The 23,757-nt window shown below is 44.7% G+C and overlaps 1 protein-coding gene across 2 annotated transcripts in view; it reads right to left on the minus strand.

Moving 5' to 3' along the window:
• Nucleotides 1-9,101: 9,101 nt before the first annotated feature.
• The window catches only part of TMEM51 (transmembrane protein 51), a 37,103-nt gene continuing 22,447 nt past the window's right edge, over nt 9,102-23,757 (minus strand). For both annotated transcript variants that reach the window (XM_063145085.1, XM_063145086.1), the window contains exons 2-3: nt 14,347-14,812; nt 9,102-9,930 (exon numbers count right to left, since the gene is read on the minus strand). In XM_063145085.1, coding sequence (XP_063001155.1) covers nt 9,510-9,930; nt 14,347-14,690 — 765 coding nt within the window. In that variant the 5' untranslated portion in view covers nt 14,691-14,812 and the 3' untranslated portion in view covers nt 9,102-9,509. The remainder of the gene's footprint in view (nt 9,931-14,346; nt 14,813-23,757) is intronic.

The following is a 23,757-nucleotide window of genomic DNA, read 5'->3' on the forward strand; positions in this document are numbered from 1 at the left end:
ATAGTTGACATTTACCTGGTTCACATGTCACGGTGGCAAATCATAATCATCGATTTGCAGGAATGCATGCTGTGTGCTAGCCACTTCCAGTTTGCATAATAATCTACAATTGTAGGATGTTAGAATGACATCCGAACCCGGGAAACTCTTGAGTTGTTTATGGGTCAAACAACCCAGAGTTAACCTATGATTTGTTGTTAGGTTAACTCTGGGTTGTTTGACCCATAAACAACCCAGTGTCCAGGTTCGGATGTAATGCTAACAACCTACGGACGGGCCATTTGTACGTTGTTTCTGCAAATTGGAAGTGCACACAGCATGCATCTTGGCAAATTGTGGGATAATTAACAATTTTCTACTGTGGTCCATTGGCTCCTATGGGAAAGAAGTGAAAATGCTGAGGACACAGTTATGGTTGGAGCAAAGCCTGACTCTATATCTGGCAGAGGATAACCTGGCTCTGACATGTCACTTGACGCCCAGGAGTGCCCAATGTGCTTCAGCATAGATGCCCACCTTATTCCTTCCCTTGCTGTGTGGCTTTTCAATATAAATTTCCTCCTTCCACACACATCCAACCAGTCATAATGACAGGCTTTTTGCTAACTTAAGGATAAAAGGGAAGCAATTCTTGCCTGGAGTTTTTGAACTGCACCTGCCATTTGCTTCTTAAACATATGAAAAAAGCTGAGTTTGCTTCAAGAAACATTTTTGACATGATGGTGCTGTATGAATAATAAATTATTGGGTATGCGAAGCAAACGGGGGTTCGTGTCCATGGCAGTTATCTATTGCCGAGCAATATCTATCGGGGAGCAATGAACTTGCTCCCCGACAGATATGACAGATAGATATGACCTTGCTGTCAAAGGTCATAACCTGGGTTTGGAGGTGTGTCAACCAGTTCTGGATGGGGTTACACTCCACCTGAAAGACTGCTTTCGCAACTTGGGGGTGCTTCTGGATCCGTCGCTCCAAATGACAGCCCAGATAGATGTGACAGCCAGGAGTGCCTACTATCAGCTTCAGCTGATACGCCAGCTGCGCCCCTTCCTAGAGTCGGAAGACCTAAAGGCGTTTGTGCACGTTCTGGTAACTTCAAGGCTCAACTTCTGCAATGCACTCTACATAGGGCTACCTTTGTGCCTAGTCTGGAAACTTCAACTAGTTCAAAATAATGGCAAGCCAGGTTGGTCACCGGTAAACCTAGGGGTGACCACATTATACCAGTCTTAAAATCCCTTCAATGGCTGCCAATTAGTTTCCGGGCAAAGTATAAAGTGTTGGTTATCACCTTTAAAGCCCTACATGGTTTGGGTCCAGGCTCCCTGCGGTATCGCCTTCTCCCGTACAATCTGCTCTGCACACTCAGGTCCTCTGGGAAGCATTTACTCCAGCCAACAAAAACAAGGCTGACAACTATTACACAGAAAACCTTTTCTTCTGCTGCTCCCAGTTTGTGGAATGGCTTGCCGGGAGAGATTCGTCAACTTAACAGTCCTCCAGAATTTAAGAAAGCCATAAAGACTGATCTCTTCCGGCAGTCCTACCCAGCTGAATTTCAAGATGCCTTTTTTAATGGTGTGCTGCTTTTAATGATGCACTAGTTTTAAACGTTTGAATTAGTTTTATGTATTTTATGGTGTTTTTAATTGTGTTGTACCCCGCCTCGACCCAGAGGGAGAGGCGGGTAACAAATAAATAAATTTATTATTATTATTATTATTATTATTATTAGTAGTAGTAGTAGTAGTAGTAGTAGTGTTTATTCCAGGTAAGTTATTCAAGTGGAAAGCTTGTGTGCCTATAATAAGAGCCCTGCTGGATCAGGCCAAAGGTCTAACTAGCCCAGCATGCTGCTTCCCACAGTGGCTGGCCAGATGCCCCCAGGATACCAACAATAGCAGCCTCCACTACATTGCATTCCCAGGATCTGATGGGTATGCATTGCATCTGAACAGAGATTCCAGCCATCTCTCAGGCTGAAAGACCTGTCCAACCTGAGCATATGTAAATCCTATATAATAACATAAGAAGAGCCCTCCTGGATCAAACGAAAATCTAGAACAGCATCTGCCTTCCCACAGTGGCCAGAAAGATGCTTCAGGGCAGCAGATAAGTAGAAGAGAAAGGCAACAGCCCTCCTTTGCTGCCTGCTGCCAGCAATTGTATTTATTACATTTTTATACAGCTCAATAGCCGAAGCCCTCTGGGCGGTTCACAATCATTAAAACCATAAAATACAAGACAACAGAATACAGGCAATAAAGTCCAATATAAAAATTCAAAACTGGTATGCAATTGGTATGCAAAGGCATATGTCAGCCTTCCCCAACCTGCGAGGAGGACTGAAGCTGTAGCCTAACCCATCTGGAAGGCAGCAGGTGGGGGGAAACTGGCAGACAGCTTCTGAATCTGAGGAGTGTTGGGGAAGGGGAGAGGAATCACAACTGTACTTGCCTTGTTCTGGAAGTGGGCATTTCAGGAGCTGTGGGTTCAAAGACACCTGCCCCACCACCACGTTTCTTAAATAAGAAATCTGCTAACGTTTATCCGTGTGTATGTGTGTGTAATATATATTGTTCGTATTGGTTCAATATAGCTGTTGTTGTTCAGATGCAAACTTCAATACATAGTTTTATCCTGCTTTTCTGAGAGCAACAGAGAGGGTTACTTGCACTCCTGAGGCGTGCCCTTATTAACTCACTCCCATTCTCCTAGGTTCAATTTCAGACTCCACTTCTTTCTGCTTTAGAGGTCTCCAGGGCAAAATGTCCTCTGATGAATTTTCTCCTCCTTGTAAGCCCTGGCAAGTTTACAAGGCTAAAGTGGCAACACTGAACAAAGGAGTCTACCCATTATTTAAATTTCCCACAATGCCCTGGAGTGACATTAGGTCAGGGGCATTGTGGGAAGTTAAAAGAATAACTAAATCCAGCTGCCTGGCACAGCTTGGAGTGCAGTGCCAGAAAAAAAGGGGGGCTGGCAGGCATCAATAGTGGGTCTTGGCTGCTGCCCAAGCGTGCCTGCTGCTCATGTCAGCCTTGCCTGTTTTAAACAAAATCATCATAATCATCATCAGTTGGGGATCCAAGCCCTGTCACATCTCGCTTTGGCCTCCAAGAACATACCATCAAACATAATAATTTAAGAAAGCCATAAAGACTGATCTCTTCCGGCAGGCCTACCCAGTTGAATTTTAAGATGCTTTTTTTAATAATGTGCTGCTTTTAATAATGTCTTAGTTTTAAATGTTTTAATTAGTGATATGTATTTTATGGTGTTTGCATTTGTGTTGCACCCCGCCTCGATCCAGAGGGAGAGGCGGGTAACAAATAAAATTATTATTATTATTAATTATTATTATTAGCATTTTGCTAGTAAATAATAAACAGCAGTGTAGTTCCTGAGCTTTAGTGATGCAGAGGGTGTGTGTGTGTGAGTGTTTGTGTGTGGATTTGCTGGTGTCGCTTCTCATTCCAGGACAACAGCTGCAGAAATTCCTTCTTTCTTACACAGCTTCTAGCATTTTATTAGCATTGACCTTTTATTTTAAAAGCTGACCTGCTGGTTTTCAATTCTAACTTTAAATATTGGGTTTTTTCTCCTGCTGTTTATTGTTATTTTCTTTGTTATTAAGACCAACAAAGAAGCTTGTGGCATTTAAAGACTAACACATTTATTACAGCAGTCCAGAAAAGCTTGTTCCACAATAAATGTGTTAGTCTTTAAGGAGCACCAAGCTTCTTCGTGTATTTTGTTTGTTTTGCAACAGATTAACATGGCTACTGGAAATTATTTGTTGTAGTTTTAGATGCTTTAGCAGTATTTGATTCATTTAATGTTGTAAACAGCCCAGGAAATGAGTTAGTGGAAGGGCGGGAAATAAATCAGAAGAATAAATATTGAAAGCATCTGTATCTGACAGTTCTTGTTAAAAAATCTTGCTGCTTTTAATGTGTTGTTGTTGTTCGGGGTCTTGAATGCTCTGTTGGTAGAAAGGCTGCATATCCATTTCTTGAATGAATAAATGAATGAAAATGCAACACGTGAATTTCATATGATGAGAAACTTCAAAACAGAAACAAGGCCCAGATCTACACCAAGCAGGATATAACATTTTGAAAATGGTTTGAAAACGCTCTATGTAATGTGTCCCGGGCCCAAACAGTTGTCCAAACCTTTATAAACTGTTATAAAGCAGTAGTGTAGATCCTGCCAAAGAACCCACAAGAAAAATGGCCCCTTTACCTTTTTGAATTTTCAGTCTCCCCAGAACTGTTTCTAGAATTCACCAGCTCAAAATCAGTCTGGAATATCACTCCCACCCCTGAAAAAAGAATTAATAAAAATATTGGAATACCCTTCTCTTTAAATCTTCAATGTTGTGGATGGTGGGGGGGGGGGGGCGGGAGGGGGAGGAAATGTACTCTCTGCTTTATTGTCTGGACAAGGATAACCTAGCTTCAGTTGTCCATACTTTCACTGTCTAGCTCCTTCCTATCTCTCCTCTCTCATCTCACACTATTGCCCTGCTCGTGCTCTTCGCTCCTCTGATGCCATGTTTCTCGCCTGCCCAAGGGCCTCTACTTCCCTTGCTCGGCTTCGTCCATTTTCTTCTGCTGCCCCTTACGCCTGGAACGCTCTTCCAGAACATTTGAGAACTACAAGTTCAATCGCAGCTTTTAAAGCTCAGCTAAAAACCTTACTTTTTCCTAAAGCTTTTAAAACTTGATTTTGCTCTGACTTTATACTGTTAGTTTTACCCTACCCTGTGCCTGTTTGGTGCATTCTCTTCCCCTCCTTATTGTTTTATTATGATTTTATTAGAATGTAAGCCTATGCGGCAGGGTCTTGCTATTTATTGTTTTACTCTGTACAGCACCATGTACATTGATGGTGCTATATAAATAAATAAATAATAATAATAATAATACTTTGGTAACTTCCAAATTAGATTACTGCAATGCATTTGAGGGCCTTTTCGGTGGTGGCCCCCCGACTGTGGAATGATCTTCCCGATGAGACTCACCTGGCACCAACGTTGTTATCTTTTCGGCGCCAGGTCAAGACTTTTCTCTTCTCCCAGGCATTTTAACAGCATTTAACAACGTTAAGTTTGTTTTTAATGGACCCCAGAATTGTTGTTTTTAAATGGATACTGTTGTTTTTATACTGGTTTTATGTTTTTTAAATTTTTGTATGCTTTCAATGTTTACTATTTTTAATTGTTGTAAACCGCCCAGAGAGCTTCGGCTGTGGGGCGGTATATAAATGTAATTAAATAAATAAAATAATGTTCTCATTCTGGTGAGAAGAACAAAAATGCACTCTGCACGTGCTCAGGGGAGCTCTCATCTCTTCCTCATAAGATTGGAAAGCTGGCGTTAGAAAAATATACTGGAGCTTCTGAACCTTTGGAAGAAGTAGCCCTGAGAGAACACCCACCCGCCCACCTACCTACCCACCCACCCGTGGGTACAAGTGGCCATGGGGGAGGGGTGTAGTGTGGGGGAGGACCCCACTCCTGGATTACCTGGCCTCCCAAGGGGATGAGGTAGGGGTACTGATGGAAGGTGGGCCCTGCCTTGGCCACGCCGCGCCCGTCCCTCAACCAACCAACCTCCCGCTCGGTCCAGTCCTGTCCAGTCGTGCAGAGCCGCCGCCGCCGCCGCCTCAGGCCTGCGCGTGCTCCCGCCGGGGCCGTCTCCATGGCAACCGTGCTAGGCCGCAGCCTCCCGCTGGAGGAGCCGGAGCAGGAGAGGCGGAGCAAAGCCGCCGCGCCCCGGTCTCCGTGGCAACCGAGCAGGCCCAGCTAGGCCGCAGCCTCCGCCTGCAGTGAGCGCAGGACCGGCCGGCCTTTGTCACCATGGCAACCGGACAGGCCTGGCTAGGCCGCGGCCTACACCTGGGAGAACGCGCGTTGCTTTCCTCCAGCACCGGCCCGCCCTGCTGCTTCCCCCCCCCCCACCCAGATTTTGCTGCCCTCCTGACTCCCCACCCCCACCCCGCCATTTGAGGACACACACCGTTGCCATGAGGAAAATAGGGACACTCTGTAACACAGGGTGACCCTATGAAAAGGAGGACAGGGCTCCTGTGTCTTTAACAGTTGCATAGAAAAGGGAAATTCAGCAGGTGTCATTTGTATATATGGAGAACCTGGTGAAATCCCCTCTTCATCACAACAGTTAAAGCTGCAGGAGCTATACTAGAGTGAGCAGATTTGAAAGAGGGCAGCTTTAACTGTTGTGATTAGGGTGACCATATGAAAAGGAGGACAGGGCTCCTGTATCTTTAACAGTTGTATTGAAAAGGGAATTTCAGCAGGTGTCATTTGTATGCATTCAGCACCTGGTGAAATTCCCTCTCTATCACAACAGTTAAAGCTGCAGGTGCCCTGCCCTCTTTTAAATCTGGTCACTCTAGTATAGCTCCTGCAGCTTTAACTGTTGTGATGAAGAGGGAATGTCACCAGGTTCTCCATATATACAAATGACACCTGCTAAAATTCCCTTTTCTATGCAACTGTTAAAGATACAGGAGCCCTGTCCTCCTTTTCATAGGGTCACCCAAGTTGTGATGAAGAGGAAATTTCACCAAGTTCCCCATATATACAAATGACACCTGCTGAAATTCCCTTTTCAATACAACTGTTAAAGATACAGGAGCCCTGTCCTCCTTTTCATAGGGTCACCCTAGTTGTGATGAAGAGGAAATTTCACCAAGTTCCCCATATATACAAATGACACCTGCTGAAATTCCCTTTTCAATACAACTGTTAAAGATACAGGAGCCTGGTCCTCCTTTTCATAGGGTCACCCTAGTTGTGATGAAGAGGAAATTTCACCAAGTTCCCCATATATACAAATGACACCTGCTGAAATTCCCTTTTCAATACAACTGTTAAAGATGCAGGAGCCCTGCCCTCCTTTTCATAGGGTCACCCTAGTTGTGATGAAGAGGAAATTTCACCAAGTTCCCCATATATACAAATGACACCTGCTGAAATTCCCTTTTCAATACAACTGTTAAAGATGCAGGAGCCCGGTCCTCCTTTTCATAGGGTCACCCTATGTAGCAAATCTCATCACACAGTAGAGACTGCGCCCCCACCCCCAATGCGAAGGCTTTTTCCCCTGGCTAAACTAGGAAAACCTAGTTGTAATAGTATGGCCACTGGCTTCACCCTTTCCAGAAAGAACAACTGGCATTTGTCCTGAGATTATGCAGCTGGCTTCAGAGCAGATACATTGGCCTTGGCTACGGGCCACTGGGGGCCAGCTGGCCCTGTTTCCCAGAAAGAACAAGGGGAAGTCCAGCCTGGCCCCATCCATTGGCCAGAGGAGGAGGAACTGTAGGAACCATCGCTTCCCCCATCCCAGCAAGAATGCTTGCAAGAACATTGTAGCAAAGGACTACTGCCTGGGGTTGCTTTTTTCCTCCTCCTCCTCCTCCATCCCCTTTCCTCTTGTGTCATTTAAAACAAGGGCAGGCACTGTCTTATTTTTAATCTTCAAAAGCCACTTTGGGAGCCCTTTTTGCATTTGAAGAATGGGGTGAGAGTGCTTTTAATGAAGCGTAATCAATAGGGCAAAATGTACAGCTTCGGTGCAGGCTGTGAAGTGGCAGGCTGTGCGCAACCTGGTACCTTAATGCTCAGGCGCATGCATGCATTGGGACACATGTGCACAAGATGCAGTCTCTCCTTCCACTCCTTTTGAGATTTAACAGCTAGGAAAGGGAGAGGGCTCTATATCCGGAAAAATGACAACCCTGGCCACCAATACCAGTGAAATGGGAAAATACATAGCAGGGAGTAGGAAATAGAGACAGAGTTGGAGCAAGGATCTAAATAGACAGAGTTGGAGCAAGGATCTAAATAGACAGACGGTGGGTACAATGCCCCCATCCCTACCCCTCACAGGAAAATGGAAATACTAAGGCAGCTTAGCTTCCCATAGTGTTTCTGAGATACCATATGAGCTCAGCTCAGCTCTATAGCTTCTGGCGTTTTGCCTGGAAGTGGCATGTTATGGGTGGGGAGAATGTACCACAGAAGAGAAGCAGCAACTACTATTATCTACTGGAGTGGAAATCCAGTGCTAATAGCTGCCCAGCAATAACAAATTCTGCGTGTTGCCCATCTCGTAAAAGGGCATTTCTCACCCTTTCTCTCAGCAAGAAGGGAATATTTTCATTCAAATCTTGCAAATCTTTTCTCGATCCCCCCAGAGTGTAGGACATGGAATAATGGACTGAAGTTACAGGAAGCCAGATTCCAGCTGGACATCAGGAAAAACCTCTTGACTGTTAGAGCAGTATGACAATGGAACCAGTTACCTAGGGAGGTGGTGGGCTCTCCCATACTAGAGGCATTCAAGAGGCAGCTGGACAACCATCTGTCAGGTATGTTTTGAGGTGGATTCCTGCATTGAGCAGGGGGTTGGACTCGATGGCCTTGTGGGCCCCTTCCAACTCTACTGTTCTATGATTCTATGATTCAAGCACACCTTGGATACTCCATTTACAGGACACAAATCCCACACATCTATTTAATATTTTTTTTAAAAAACGTTTTTTTCGTCACAGCATCCCAACTCTGATTTTAAAATGTTACATATTCTTGAAAATGTTTCATATTTATAGTACAGTGGCTGCAAAATCCAGGAGGATTGCACGTTAGAAAACAGACTGTACTCTTCATTTGGAACCCCCCAAAGTGTCTTTTTTGGGGGACTTTCAGTCCTACAATTGCTTCTGCACGGAAAACTGGTGTTTGATTTAGCCAATATCCACCGGATTTTGAAAGTTCTCTTTTCTCAGCTTCTGTAATATTTCTTCATTATGGACGGTTGCATAAGGCATTTGTGCTTCTTCCACATCCTCTAAAAGCCACATCCGGTGTGGAAAAATAAAGTAAACTATACCCAATCCCAGCAAAGAGAAACAACAACAAAATGAAGAAGTTACCATGACAAACATAACAATCTGTTAGTTTAGAAAAACAAAATGCCAAAGAGGCATATAAAAGGTGTCATAATTTAGGGGGGTGGGAGGAGGGAGGGAAGCCACACATAAAAAGATTCATATTGCAAAGATTCTATCAAACACACCCTAGTGTTTATCTGAATTCCATTTATACAGGACTTGGCAGAATTCAACTGGGCTTAGTTCTCCCTGGAGGCAGCAAATCTGTATCTGGCATCATTACAAGCAATGGCTCCCAGAAGTGTGATTTCATCCTGCCTCTGCTAGTTTTCTATATGCAAGGATTTCATTTATTATTATTACATTAATGGAGAAGCATCCAATGAAAGACCCACAATGTTATCCAAAGTGCAAAAGCCCAGACATTGATTTGCCCAACCCATTTAGAACTAGGCCTTAATCCCTTTAGGAAAAAAGATTCACCCCCCTCAAAAAAAGGTGTATCCCAGCTCCTTTTAAAGCCTAAAACAGGACTTCACCCCCAGAAATCAAGCGTTTAATAGTGTTTTACAGTTGCCTTAAGGCTGTGCCTGGCTATCTGAAAGTTTGCTGGGAACTTCGTCGTACTGTGGAGGAGGGGTCAGAGGCTCAATCGTTACGCGACCCGAGCTATTTCCTTCGGGAAGGTTTACTCGGATATTTTTTAGGTGGAGCTTTTCGGACTTTATTCTCCGGACTTTCAAGGGTTTGAGTCTTTTGCTCAGACGGGAACTGTGCCTGCTCGGCTGGCGTTCTACGTTGGGTCTTCCTTCCGTGGCGTCAGCTGGGGGTCTGGTCGGCGTGTTTTCGTCAAGCCCCGTGAGAGACTCGTACGAGGGGAGAGACATACTGATTCTGGCACCTCCGTCCGTGTCTCTCACCTGAGGATAGTCCGCATTCACAACCTCTTCATAACTGGGCACATAGTAGCGAGAGACCGTGTCGCTGTCATCTTCTTGACTGCAGAGAGAGAATTTTGAAAGTTTCATCTGCAAGTTTACAGTACCACCGAGCAAACCACAGCCAAAGCCCCATGAAGAGAGACTGAAAGAACTGGGCATGTTTAGCCAAGAGAAGAGAAGAATGAAGGGAGACACGATAGCACTCTTCCAATACTTGAAGGGTTGTCACACAGAGGAGGGCTAGGATCTCTTCTCGATCCTCCCAGAGTGCAGGACATGGAATAACGGGCTCAAGTTACAGGAAGCCAGATTCCGGCCGAACAGCAGGAAAAATTTCCTGACGGTTAGAGCAGTACAACAATGGAATCAGTGACCTAGGGAGGTTGTGGGCTCTCCCACACTGGAGGCCTTCAAGCTGCAGCTGGACAGCCATCTGTCAGGGGTGCTTTAACGTGCCCCTTTCCAACTCTACTATTCTATGATTCTATGATCTGATTGGGTATTATCTATTTTATTTATTTTCTATCTAGCCCATTTCGTAAAAATATGCAAGGTGGTTAACAAATATACGAAATAGATTACAAACCGATATGAAACGTCTCATTACAAGAAATAAACTGAGGGCTATACTGCATGTTAAGTCTGGATTTGGTTTTAGGTTTGTACTGTTAAATAGCAGCTTTCCTCCCACAGCAAATAGCAGTTTATGAAGGTGCCTGTTCATCAAGATTGCAGCGGGAGGGGAAATGGTTAACCCCCCTCTCCCTGCATGTTGCAGTCCTGAACAGGATCGGGATCCCCAAGGTGATTTAAACAAAACACAAACGTAAGACACATTGCAATCACACATTTAGTGTGATGTTTTGTTAGGCCCTAAGAGTGGCAAAAAAAGTCCAATACGAAACCTCTTAGAAGATCAGGCACCGCGGGGGTTCCATACTTAACACTAAACCTTGGTTTAGCCCCACGTACATGAGCAGAAAAGAGCCCAGATGAAGCCTCGGGTTTGCATGCCCCCCTCCTTCTCCCTTGTAGCCAGGAGAGAAATAAACCAAGATTCGGCTTTTCACTTATGTGTGAAACCAGGAATCGTGCATGTAAATACAAACCAGGAATTGGCTAAAGGGGAACGGAATCCTGGTTTGCTGATTCCTCCTCCCAGAGAGGGGAACTCCTGAGCGCAGCGCTTTGCACGGGATTCCTTTCTACTCATGCATGTAATGCTAAACTATGGTTAGCGCTATGTGCTAACGCAGCACCAAAACATGGCCGTCAGCCTGCTCCATCCCACATGTCTTCTGCAATAAGAAGTTGTTCGTGCAGTGCCAGAATGCAGCTGGAGAGCAATTATTAGTGATGATGGTGATGTCAATCCACTTATGTTCTATCCTGGCTTTTTATATATACGTCCACAGAGAGAGATTCTCCCTCTCTCTTTCTATACACACACAAAGTTAAACTTCGTAAGGGAAAGCAAAAGCTAACTAAGTAATATCAGGGTCACCGGCCAAGCTGGCCAGGGGCTCTTCCGTGATCCGCCGGAAGGGCTCCTACAACTGGAGTTCCACGCAGCGCTTAACAGAGTGCCGTGCTCCTCATCACGACCACACAGTCCCTGTTCCCAGGGTGAAGGAAGAGGAGGAAATGCATGACCGTGTCAACCCAGCAATCCTAAGCAAAAATGTGTGCTAACCAGATCATTCTCACTCGATTTCTATCAGTGCTCACGTCATTTGCTTTACTTATAAATCAGTGCCCATTTACACCAGTGCACACAGGCATGAAAGAAACCCCCCCTCCCTTCAAGCCAGCAAGCCAGAGGCAGCTGCAAAGGTTGCTGGGTGCCTCCTCCCCTGTGTTTCTACGCGCCCACCCCACCCCACCTTTCCCATCTCCTCCTTCCAGATACCAGGTGCTCCTGCCTGCCTCTCCTCTTCTCACAGCTGACTTATTTACTGGTTCCATTTACTTATGATGCTGCAATTAGAGCTTCAACTACCTGGAAAGCAGCAAGACTTCTCAACGCTTTACGAGTGCATGAGATGGGATAAGAAGGATGACAGGGGGCTCAATTAGGGTGACCATATGAAAAGGAGGACAGGGCTCTTCTATCTTTAACAGTTGCATAGAAAAGGGAATTTCAGCAGGTGTCATTTGTATATATGGGGAACCTGGTGAAATTTGTATATATGGAGAACCTGGTGAAATTCCCTCTTCATCACAGCAGTTAAAGGTGTAAGAGCTATGCTAGAGTGACCAGATTTAAAAGAGGGCAGGGCACCTGCTGCTTTAACTGTTGTGATGAAGAGGGAATTTCACCAGGTTCCCCATATATACAAATGACACCTGCTGAAATACCCTTTTCAATACAATTGTTAAAGATACAAGAGCCCTGTCCTCCTTTTCATATGGTCACCCTAGCTCAATGCACCCCTCTGACACACTCACACACACTGCAGCTTCCTATTAAGAGAGGTCAAGCTACCTCCGTCTTTCATGTCTTTTCACTGCCTGAAGGGATGTACAGGTTTTGTTAAAACTGTCCTATTTATTTATTTATTACATTTTTATACCGCCCAATAGCTGAAGCTCTCTGGGCGGTTCACAAAAATTAAAACCATAATAAAACAACCAACAGGTTAAAAACACAAATACCCTATTTCTTCGATTCTAAGGCGCACTTTCCCCCCCATATAAACATCTCTAAAAATGCGGTGCGTCTTAGAATCGCGGGTGTCTCTTAGGGTTTTTCTTTTCTGTTGGTGGTACTGAAATTAGTGTGCATTTTACCATCGATGGCGTCTTACAATCGAAGAAACACGGTACAAAATACAGTATAAAAAGCACAACCAGGATAAAACCACGCAGCAGAAATTGATATAAGATTAAAATACAGAGTTAGAACAGTAAAATTTAAATTTCAGTTAAAATTAAGCGTTAAAATACTGAGAGAATAAAAAGGTCTTTAGCTGGCGACGAAAAGAGTACAGTGTAGGCGCCAGGCGGACCTCCTTAGGGAGCTCATTCTACAGCCAGGGTGCCACAGCGGAGAAGGCCCTCCTCCTAGTAGCCACCTGCCTCACTTCCTTTGGCAGGGGCTCACGGAGAAGGGCCCCTGTAGATGATCTTAAGGTCCGGGCAGGTACATATGGGACGAGGCGTTCCTTCAAATAACCAGGCCCCAAACCGTTTAGGGCTTTAAATGTCAATACCAGCACTTTGAATCGGGCCCGGACCTGGACTGGCAGCCAATGAAGTTGTAAAAGGACTGGCGTGATGTGATCTTGTCCTGTGTTTTGCCAGTTGTTAGGCGTCTTTCGTTCCACATCCGCTCACTGACGGAATCAGATTTTGTTTTTTTAGGGATGTACAAGAATTGTGTTTCATTTGCACTAGTGTACAAGAGCACTAAGATCAAATTTACACACACACACACACACACACACGTAAAAAATGGTCTGTAAATCCGCAGAATCCAAGCAACTTGGAAAAACCACAAAATCTGCCTGTCAGATTGACAGACTCATTTAAATCCATTGCGGATTTATTTGAAACCTCTAACTGGCAGGTAAAGGCATTTCTATCCAATCAGGATTTGGGCTTTTCAGCTGTTTGCTGGAGAAGGTTTTAATGGATGGGGCTGTTTATTTATCTTTTTCAGAGATGTGCTTTTAAGTGATTTGCTCATGCTTTAATTATAAATTTATATTTGAGTGTTATTAAGCACACCTGTAGAGGAAAGGGGGGATATAAATTTAATAAGTTAAGTAAATATTTGATGCTAGAGAAGACCCCCCATTTCTCCCTCGGGGGTGTGTAGTGGGGCAGCAGGTTTGCGGAAAGACCCAGATTTTAATTTATATAGTACCATCTAGTATATGGCCCAGAGGCTTACAATTTAAAACAGACCCAGGGAAACAACAGAGGAAGTGGAGGCACAGATAAACAGGGAAATTATTTGTATTTTGGCTTAGTTACAATAAGGCTGCAATTTTGTAAACCGCTCAGAGAACTTCGGCTACTGGGTGGTCTAGAAATGAAATGAATTTTTTTAAAAAATCAATAATAAAGGTATACGGACTGGGAGATGATCTAAAGCGGCCTTCCTCAACCTGGGGCGCTCCAGATGTGTTGGACTACAACTCCCAGAATGCCCCATGGGGCATTCTGGGAGATGCAGTCCAACACTTCTGGAGCGCCCCAGGTTGAGGAAGGCTGATCTAAAGGCTTCCCAGAAAAAGTGAGTTTACTTAGATAAGGGGGGTTGTTGCAGGGAGGTGTTCTGGGAGGCAGGTCCAGGCATATGGGTCAGCAAATTGGGAGAGTCGTTTCAGGGAACAGGAGACCACTGGATGATCTAGGATGATGGAGCCACCTGGTTATCCCTGAGTTCATTATTACAAACCCAGTATTATATCGATTCTATTTTTCCTTATGCAGGTAGAACTCATGACTTTAACTGATGTCTTCTCACCTGTCTTCCTGGCGCTGATGCTCAACTGAGACCTGCGGCTGTATCCGAGTCATCTCCCCATTTTGCCTTTGCTTCCTCCTGTCCCGGACATTTAAACAAATGGAAAACAGCAAGAGCAAGATCCCGGCTCCAACCAACACGTACGCCACTGAAAACGACTTGCTCTTGTGGAACCCTCCTCCACCGGTATCCATCTTGCTACTGTTTCCAGCAGAATGGGGCTTCGCTGTTAGACCAAATCCCGGGACCAAGTTCCAGACAGCCATGATGATCCCGAGAACAAGCATCCCCAATCCTATCGCTGTCAAAGCATAGTGCGATCCGTTGGACCTGGACTGGGCCATCCTGTAGCACGGCGAACCACTGGGTCCAGTGGTCACAGAAGCACCTTAGAACATGTCTTTCACAAACTAAGGCTAACATCCAGGTTAGGGCTCCTTCCAAGTACCCGAGTGTAAAATGAGACCTGTAAAAAGAAAGGAAGAACAGGGAGGGATTAAAATGACATTATTGAAAAATTGGGGGACATGCACCCAAAGGGAGCTAAGATTTGTCTGAAAAGCCTAATTCAAATTTTAAATTGCATGTTCCTTGGGGCAGGGAGCTATTCTCGTTTATAAAAGTGTCGTGCAGAGAAAGCGTGCGCATACGCGGTCTTCCCCCACCCACGACAATGTACAATGTACAGAGGACAAATGGGTTCTTCCCCAAGAAGCTTACAATCTAAAATTTGACACAGGAAGGACAAGAGGGCGGAAGGACACAGGAAGGATCATGGGCACATCTACACGGCCGCTTTACACCGAAGTAAATGCGCAGATTCGTGTTTTAGATTACACAACACAGCCGTCCATTCGCTGCAGCGGCGGCTTTTACCCACAATAATGTGCAGATCATAGAATCATAGCACAGCAGAGTTGGAAGGGGCCTACAAGGCCATCAAGTCCAACCCCGCATTTCCAATTTACCACGACTTTTAGGTTAACGTCCGATTTTGCATTGCATTATGGTTATGTGTCCTTGGGGGAGTTAAATCACATTTTGACATGTGGGCATAGCTTTGATGTGATTGGCCAATTTCCCGCCTTCCCACCTATCGGCTGTCTCGTTCCTTCCCACCGTTTTCACTTTCAATTTTACAACAAAGATGGCGAATGGGCAGTGAGCGAGCAGTCCCCCGCTCAGTTCCTCATCTCATCTTCTCAGGCCTCAGTGACAATTATTAAAAGTTTTATGTACATTTTACATAAGCAAGGTGGCTCTGCTGTTCCCATTGATAACATCAAGACTTGACCCACAGCCGGTGGGAGGAGGGGGCAGGGGAGAGAGACCCTTGGGGGGTAGTTTGGGTGCCGGGCTGCAACCCGGGCATGACTAGAGATGTAAAATTTCTGGAAATTTTGAAGCCATGGAAAAAAACCTGGTTTTTTTCCCAGGGGGATTCTGGAAAAAATGAAAATTTTGGGGAAAATTGAAATAATGCAATATTAGCACTTTTTACAGATTGAAAGTCACTTTGTTACTTTAGCAACATAAAATGTAATTATGTCCAAGTTGGTTTGGCATAAAATTATTACATTTGGTATATTAAAAGTACAGTGTATTCAAACAATTATTACAAATTTTATTTATTTATTTATTTATTTTATTTATTTAGAATATTTATATACCGCTCCCCATTGAAAAATTTCGGAGCAGTGTACAAGGTAAAATGAAAATAAAAACAGAATAAAACAGTTAAAACAAAATTTAAAAAGAAGCAAAAATCAGAAATCCAAGGCTGCATGTTAAAGAAAGGCTTCTTGGAATAAAGATGTTTTCAGGAGGCGCCGAAAGGAGTACAAGGTCAGAGCCTGCCTGACCTCCAGAGGCAGGGAGTTCCACAGGAGGGGGGCCACCACGCTGAAGGCTCTTCCCCTGGTGGATTCCAATCGGAGGATGGATCTAGGTGGAACCACCAGGAGCAGGCCCTCGGATGACCTCGGTGACTGGGCAGCTTGATAGGGGAGAAGGCGCTCTCTCAGGTATCCTGGTCCCAAGTTGTTTAGGGCTTTGTACACAAGTACAAATTTACTTTTTTACTTTTTATTAGTAACAAATGGAGCTACAAGCTCCTGAACTGTTAGGAACACCAGATCTGTAAGGAACTTCTTAGGTTCTGCCAGTTTATGATCAGGCAAAAAATAAATTTAAAACAACAACAGAAGAAATCACCAACATTAGTAACAGAGAAAATTATTTATGTTTCCGCTAGTTCTCCAGTGTCAAGACATAAAGCACTCATTCTCATAAAAAGAACTGAGAAAAAAGGGGGAACCAAAATTCAATGAATATGCATGAAATTTAATCAGACTCATTTTCTGACCTATAGCTATCACTATTAGTTTCAGACTCTGCTTCAATGGCAGTGCTGCCCCCTAGAGGCAGAAATGCATCTTGCTCTTGCATTTGAGAGTTGTAGTCTCAGTTTGCAACCTAGGACTTGCTTGTCCTTGGTCCACAGACATTGTAATAATCTGATACTGTACATAGTTTTTAGAAATCATTTGGAGAAGTAAATATCTGAACACCTTGTCTTAAACATTTTATTCATCATGCTAAAATAAAACATCCCGTAATCTGTTTTTTCTTCTTTTTTTCAATTTTTCCAATTTTGGGGGGGAAAAAACCAAAAGAGGCTTTGGAAAAAATGGGGAAAAAATTGTTTTTTTTCCGAATTTTTCTGGTTTTTTTCCAGGCATTCACATCTCTAGGCATGACGTTGCAGGGCAACACCACACTGGCCTCTCCTTTCAGCGATAATAGATATGCGGATCTACGCATATACAATTTATTGTTTTGCTCACCCCTCCGTTGCGGATGTGCGAATGTGCGCAGCATCAAGTACACTAATATATATATCGCTGTTGCTGCTGCAGTGTGACGTTTGTTGACTAATTCGAATCAGTTAAAAATCGGGTTAAAATTTAATAAGAAGCAATTCCACTGTCGTATAGACGAGGGCCATGACAGCGGTAGAATAAAGGGTTTTTATTTCAATTGCATGACGTTTGAGTTAGTTTCAGCAGGCAATAGGTATTAAGGGTTCATGCCAGTGGCTTTATGCAAAAAGTGGACTTTGAGGAGGGATCCTAAAGAAGTCAGAGAGGCAGGTCCTTTACCACGTCAGTTACCTAGGGAGGTTGTGGGCTCTCCCACACTAGAGGCATTCAAGAGGCAGCTGGACAAGCATCCGTCGGGGATGCTTTAGGGTGGATTCCTGCATTGAGCAGGGGGTTGGACTCGATGGCCTTGTAGGCCCCTTCCAACTCTGCTATTCTATGATTCTATGAGAGAAGATGCCCCAGAACTGCCACCGACAGCAGTAGCAGGAATTACTGCAGGCCTGGCATTTCCTCAGTGGTAACTAATTACACATCTGCTAATTAGCTAGTAAGGTAAACACACTTTAGTTAAACACCCCTCGAATAGCATCCTGGAATAGCATCACCCTACTGGAGGGTAGGCAGAGGTGGCATTCGAACTCAAGAAGGTACGACAATTCGAACTCAAGAGCAGTACGACAATGCAACAAGTTACCTAGGGCGGTTGTGGGCTCTCCCACACTAGAGGCCTTCAAGAGGCAGCTGGACAACCGTCTGTCAGGGATGCTTTAGGGAGGATTCCTGCACTGAGCAGGGGGTTGGACTCGATGGCCTTGTAGGCCCCTTCCAACTCTGCTATTCTATGATTCTATGATTCTATGATAGGACCCCACCGATAATATGAGTCTCGCTATTAATCTACCACAATCCACACTAGAACAATTCACCACAAGCACAAAGCAAGAATAATCTGCAGGACCCTTAACTCTCTGGGCGGTTTGCAAAAGTGAAAACCTCCAAATATAGTTGACACCATACATTATCAAGGAATTAAACATCTGAGACTTATTTCGGCTGGTACTCATCTTACAGATAGAGTACACTGATTAAATTTAATTGTCTATTGTTTTCTGTTAACACAAGTGAAAGTAAGCAGTAAATACTGTAAACGTGCACAACGTGCTAAACCAGGGCAAAAGCTACCTGGCTGAGCCCCAGGCGTAATAATACGCCAAAACCTAATAATATCCCAAAATTCTCCGTCTTGCATCTTCTGACTCCATCTTTCAAGATCCACCCTAAGCCAGCTGTATTAAAGGAGGCACCAAAGCAATCCGGGACTTTGAACTTGACCTCGCCAGTAATCATAATGTGCAAATGAGCTGGCAGGCTTTAAGGTGTCTTCTCCAACCTGGTTTGCTCCAGATGTTTGGACTTCAACCGCCATCAGCATGGCTAAAGGTCAGGAATGCTGGGATATGTCACCCCAAACATCTGGAAGGCTTCTATCATCAAATGCACAGTCCACGGCTTCTCGTGTTCTTTTCTTTTTTGCTTGGCTTCCCTCTGGCCTGATGAAGAGTTCTCAAAGCCTGAACAGGATTCCGTGACCTCTGAGTCAGCCGTAATAAAACTATGGTGCCATTTTGCATTTTAGCATTTTTCTTTTGGAATTTTTCACAGAACTAATTAGTCAGGGAGTTTAATAGAGAGACAAAGCAATGCACTCTGTAAAGCAAGAAGGGGAAGGTTTTTGCAAACCGCCCAGAGAGCTTTGGCTATGGGGCGGTATAAAAATGTAAGAAATAAATAAATAAAGAAAGAAAGAAAGATGACCGAGTCAGGATTCCAGAAAGATATTAGGTTGGACCCAGCTTTCGTCAGAGTAGACCCACTGAACTCAATGGGACATATGTCAGTTCATGGCTGACTTACGCCCCATTTATTTCAATGGGTGTACTCTAAAGCAGCGGTCCCCAACCTTTTTGGCACCAGGGACCGGTTTCGTGGAAGACAATTTTTCCATGGACTGGGGTGGGGTGGGGGGTTTGAGGGGATGGTTTTGGGAGGCCACACCTGCCCGCCCCCCCACTCCAGCGTCCTGGCTTGGGCACGCAGTTCTGAAGATTGTAAGCCTATGCGGCAGGGTCTTGCTATTTACTGTGTTATCTGTACAGCACCATGTACATCGATGGTGCTATATAAATAAATAATAATAATAATAATGAAGCCGCCCCAACCCCCAAGTGTCTTGGCTTCGCTTCGGATAGGCAGACAAGATGGTGCCCCGCGCCCAGGTACGCTGGGGTGGGGGTGGGGTGGGTGAAAGCAGCTCACCTGTGCGGCCCGGTTCCTAACAGGCCACGGACCACTACCGGTCCGTGGCCCGGGGGTTGGGGACCCCTGCTCTAAAGTAACACTAAATTTGGACCCAACCCACTATTTATTTGGACGACTAGTCTGCATTATCCTTTCAGGCTTGAGATTGGTTTGTAGTATTCAAACCACACCTATGCACAAATTATGTACTTATCTCACTTAATATTTTTCTATAAACTTCTACTGCACCTTATAATTAGAATTCCACCCCCCCCCCAGGTGACTTACAATGCCTCAATTATGTAAATAATATTAAAATAGATTCCACAAAAATCCACTTGAAAAGAACGGCCACAAGAACAATAAAAACATTTTTAAAAGTGTCAATTTTTTTAAAAAAAAAAACCCCTAAAAGCCCGGTCAAATGGGAAAAGAAAAGCCTTCTCTTATCACCCTAAAACTCATTTGTCCCAATGCTCTACTTCTGTAACTAAGGAAAAATGAATTTAACTGAAATAATTACATGTTATCCCCTTTTACCCATGCCTTTATTTGGCCTCACCTTTTCCGGTTGTCTCCCTTCTGCTTATTTTTGGACTAGAAGCCCCCTGAGGCAAAACCTGCCAAACCTGTTTTATTTGAAAAGTGTCATGTACACAAATAGCACTATATAAATATTTATTGGTTGTTATTCATGATTATTTCTTAAACTGGGTGCAACATGTGGAGACAATTCCTATGTCTGGGTGCCACCACAGGAGAAAAAGAAAAAGACTATGGAGCTGTTGACACAACACGCTAACCCACACTCAGTGGTTGACTGTGGGTTGTTTTGAGCCATGGGTTGTTTGTTGAACTGTGGGTTTGTGTGTTGTCTGAACGCAACACCCGTTCTGCAGGGGGAGTTATTGTGTTGTCTGAACGCAGCCAGGGTGTCTTGTTAACCATGCACTCAGAACAGCCCAGCAACATATCATGGGTTCTCAAGGTGCTTGCTCAAGAAAACAATCATTCCACAAATGGGGGGCCACCACAGAGAAGGACCTCTCCCTTTCTCGGTGGAGGCACTCAAAGGAGGGCCTTGGATGCAGAGTGTAGTATATGGGTCAGTTAATGGGTCAGAGGCTCTCCATCAGGGACTGTGGTCTTGAGCTGTGCAAGACTTTACAGGTCAAAACCAGCACCTTGAATTGGGCTCGGAAATATACAGGCAGCCAGTATTGAAGTTTGGTTTAGTTGCGGTACTCAAACATAAATTTCTGGGTTCGGATTTCCTTAATTCTAAGTGTAGCACCATACAAATATATGGTAAAGACTAAGAATTAAAAAAAAAGATTCCCCCCCACCCCAAACACACATTTGGGCTAAAAAAATTGGCAATTACTAATCAAAATGGCCAGCTGGATCTTGAAGTTCTAAAATCTTATTATATTCAGCGGTATATAAATATCACAAATGAATAATAAAAAACAGATCCTGCAAGGCTGAGATCTGCGCACCCCTCGCTTTAGATCCTCTGGCCCCAAACTGTGCAGGCTTTTAAAAGTCAAAAATCCAAAATGTTGAAGTGTGCTGAGTTGCTCCAATAAGGGCGTTATACGATCAGAAAACTGGATCCCTGTTAGCCATCTAGCTACTGCATTTTGCACTGCTGGGAGTTCCTGGAAGCTTCGCTAATGCTATATACAGCCTTAGCAACCTTCTCTCTCCTTCGGCTAGTGGAGGAAGGGGGGTTGCAATCCATCTATTTGTGAATCAGCCATTTCTACCCCATCCAGCACCCAACAAATCTTCCATCTTCCTTGGCTTCAACATCACATCCAGATCAACGAGGATGATCAGGAGTCTGGAAACAAAGCCCTACGAGGAGAGACTGAAAGAACTGGGCCTGTTTAGCCTTGGGGAGACATGATAGCAGTCTTCAAATACTTAAAAGGTCGTCACACAGAGGAGGGCCAGGATCTCTTCTCGATCCTCCCAGAGTGCAGGAAATGGATCAAGTGACAGGAAGCCAGATTCCAGCTGAACATCAGGAAAAACTTCCTAACTGTTAGAGCAGTACGACAATGGAACCAATTACCTAGAGAGGTGGTGGGCTCTCCCACACTAGAGGCATTCAAGAGGCAGCTGGACAAGCATCTGTCAGCGATGCTTTAGGGTGGATTCCTGCATTGAGCAGGGGGTTGGACTCGATGGCCTTGTGGGACCCTTCCAACTTTACTATTCTATGATTCTATGATTTTAGGGACCTCCACACTTTCACCTTACCCTGCATTTCCGGCGCTGTCAATAATTCACCCCATGGATCTGAAGCCATTAAGGAAGCCAAGCGAAACCTGCCCTTCGGACCAGTGACGTTGATTTGGCACAGCCCTTCGCCCGTAACTTTTCCCTCTCGCAACGATGGCTAAAGATATGCCGGCATGTGGGGAAACAGAAGCAAAAGTTGGCCTCCGTTTGCGCAATCTATGATTAACCCAGCAGAAGTTGAGAAAAGAATTGCACAGGCCGGCAGCGTCCAACGTACACTGTGTGTGTGTGCTTGGCTCCCTGGGTGTCTTCCTTTTCTTCTTCTCTCCTTGCTTCATATTAAGGTTCATATCACACATAGACTGAAACGCACCTCATGGTATCCATACAGCAAGATGAAGAAGGCACGCAAAGCTTGCGAGATGCTGAAAGCCAACCTGTTAAAAGAATCTGAACACGGAACAGCTTGGAACTGGCAGGCAAGCTGAGGTGCGTTTTGGAAAAGAACAAAACTCATTGAACTTTATGCTGGGCCTGACGTCAAACTTGCTCACTGCTGAACACTAGCTAACGGCCCATTGAATTTGATGGGAAGCGTGGGAGAGTACCGCTCCACACCTTTCCATCCATCACTTAGACGAGGGGACCCTGAGCTTTTTGGGTCATTGGGCACATTTGAAATGCTGAGAGAGTGTCATGGGCACTCTCACAAAATGGCTGCCATGGGAGCTTGCCCATTCATAAAATGGCAGCATGGTTGGTCAGGAACACCCCCCCAAATAAATAAATAAAACATTGGAGACCCGAGGCATTGACCAACCTTCCCAAAGTTGGTGCCTTTCAGATGATTTGGACCAAAACTCCCATCAGCACCAGCCAGCACGGCCAGTGGTAAAGAATTCTGGGTATTGTAGTATAAAGATCTAGAAGAAAACAGGTTGGGGAAAGCAGGAATAGGCGATTGCCTCTTTTTCCATGTCTCGCCTCGCTGCCTCCTGCTGAACTCCAGTATGACGTAGTCATCAGGGCAGCCTTTGGGCAAACGGATACCCGCCAGATGTATTGGTGTGTAGGACTACAACTCCCATAACCCCCCCGGCAGCATAGCTGGAAGTTGTAGTCCGACACATTTGGAGGCACTAGCTTGGATTCGATGGTTTAGGTCCAAATCCTCATTCATCAAGTGACCTTGGGCCAGTTGCTAACTCCCAGCTAGGCCTACCTCGCAGGATTATTGTGAGGAGAAAATGGAGGCGCCCTGTCTTGAACTCCTTGGAAGGAAGCTGAGATATAAATGCAATATATAATGACAACGCAACCTCAAGGCCCTGGGACGGTGAGGATCTGTTCTCCACTCGCCTCACCCCACTCAGAAGCTGGGATCGTTTACAAACTGGGTAGTTAGACTATTTATTTATTTATTTACAATATTTATATATCGCTCCCCATTCAAAAGATCTCCGAGCAGTGCACAAATAGAATAAAAACATCACATGAAAATTTACTATATTTAAGAGAACAAGGTTCTGATAAAACCTTTGACTATGCCAAAGAGTTCTGGGGAAAGGTGAGTTTTGCTGAAGGATTTGAAAGACGTAATATAACAGGGGCCAGCTCTCTTTCAGTGCATATGATCAGTCTCCCCAAATATGGGGCCCACCAGCTGTTTTGGACTGCAGTCCCCCATCAGCCCTGCCCATTGACTGGGCTGACAAAAGTTGGGGTCCAAAACACCTGGACGATGCCAGAAAAGGAGACGGTGGGGTTATATTCACTGAAAAAGCCCTACAGCTCCCCGCTGTGCTGTCTGGGGAATGCTGAGAGTTGTATGTTTCTGAGCCCGATTCAAGGTGCTGGTTTTAACCTATAAAGCCTTACATGGCTTGGGACCACAATACCTGACGGAACCCCTTTCCCGCCATGAACATACCCGAACACTACGTTCAACATCTAAGTTCCTCTTCAAGTGCCTACTCCG

The sequence above is a fragment of the Elgaria multicarinata genome, chromosome 20 (assembly GCF_023053635.1).
Source record: "Elgaria multicarinata webbii isolate HBS135686 ecotype San Diego chromosome 20, rElgMul1.1.pri, whole genome shotgun sequence".
Taxonomy (NCBI): Eukaryota; Metazoa; Chordata; class Lepidosauria; order Squamata; family Anguidae; genus Elgaria; species Elgaria multicarinata.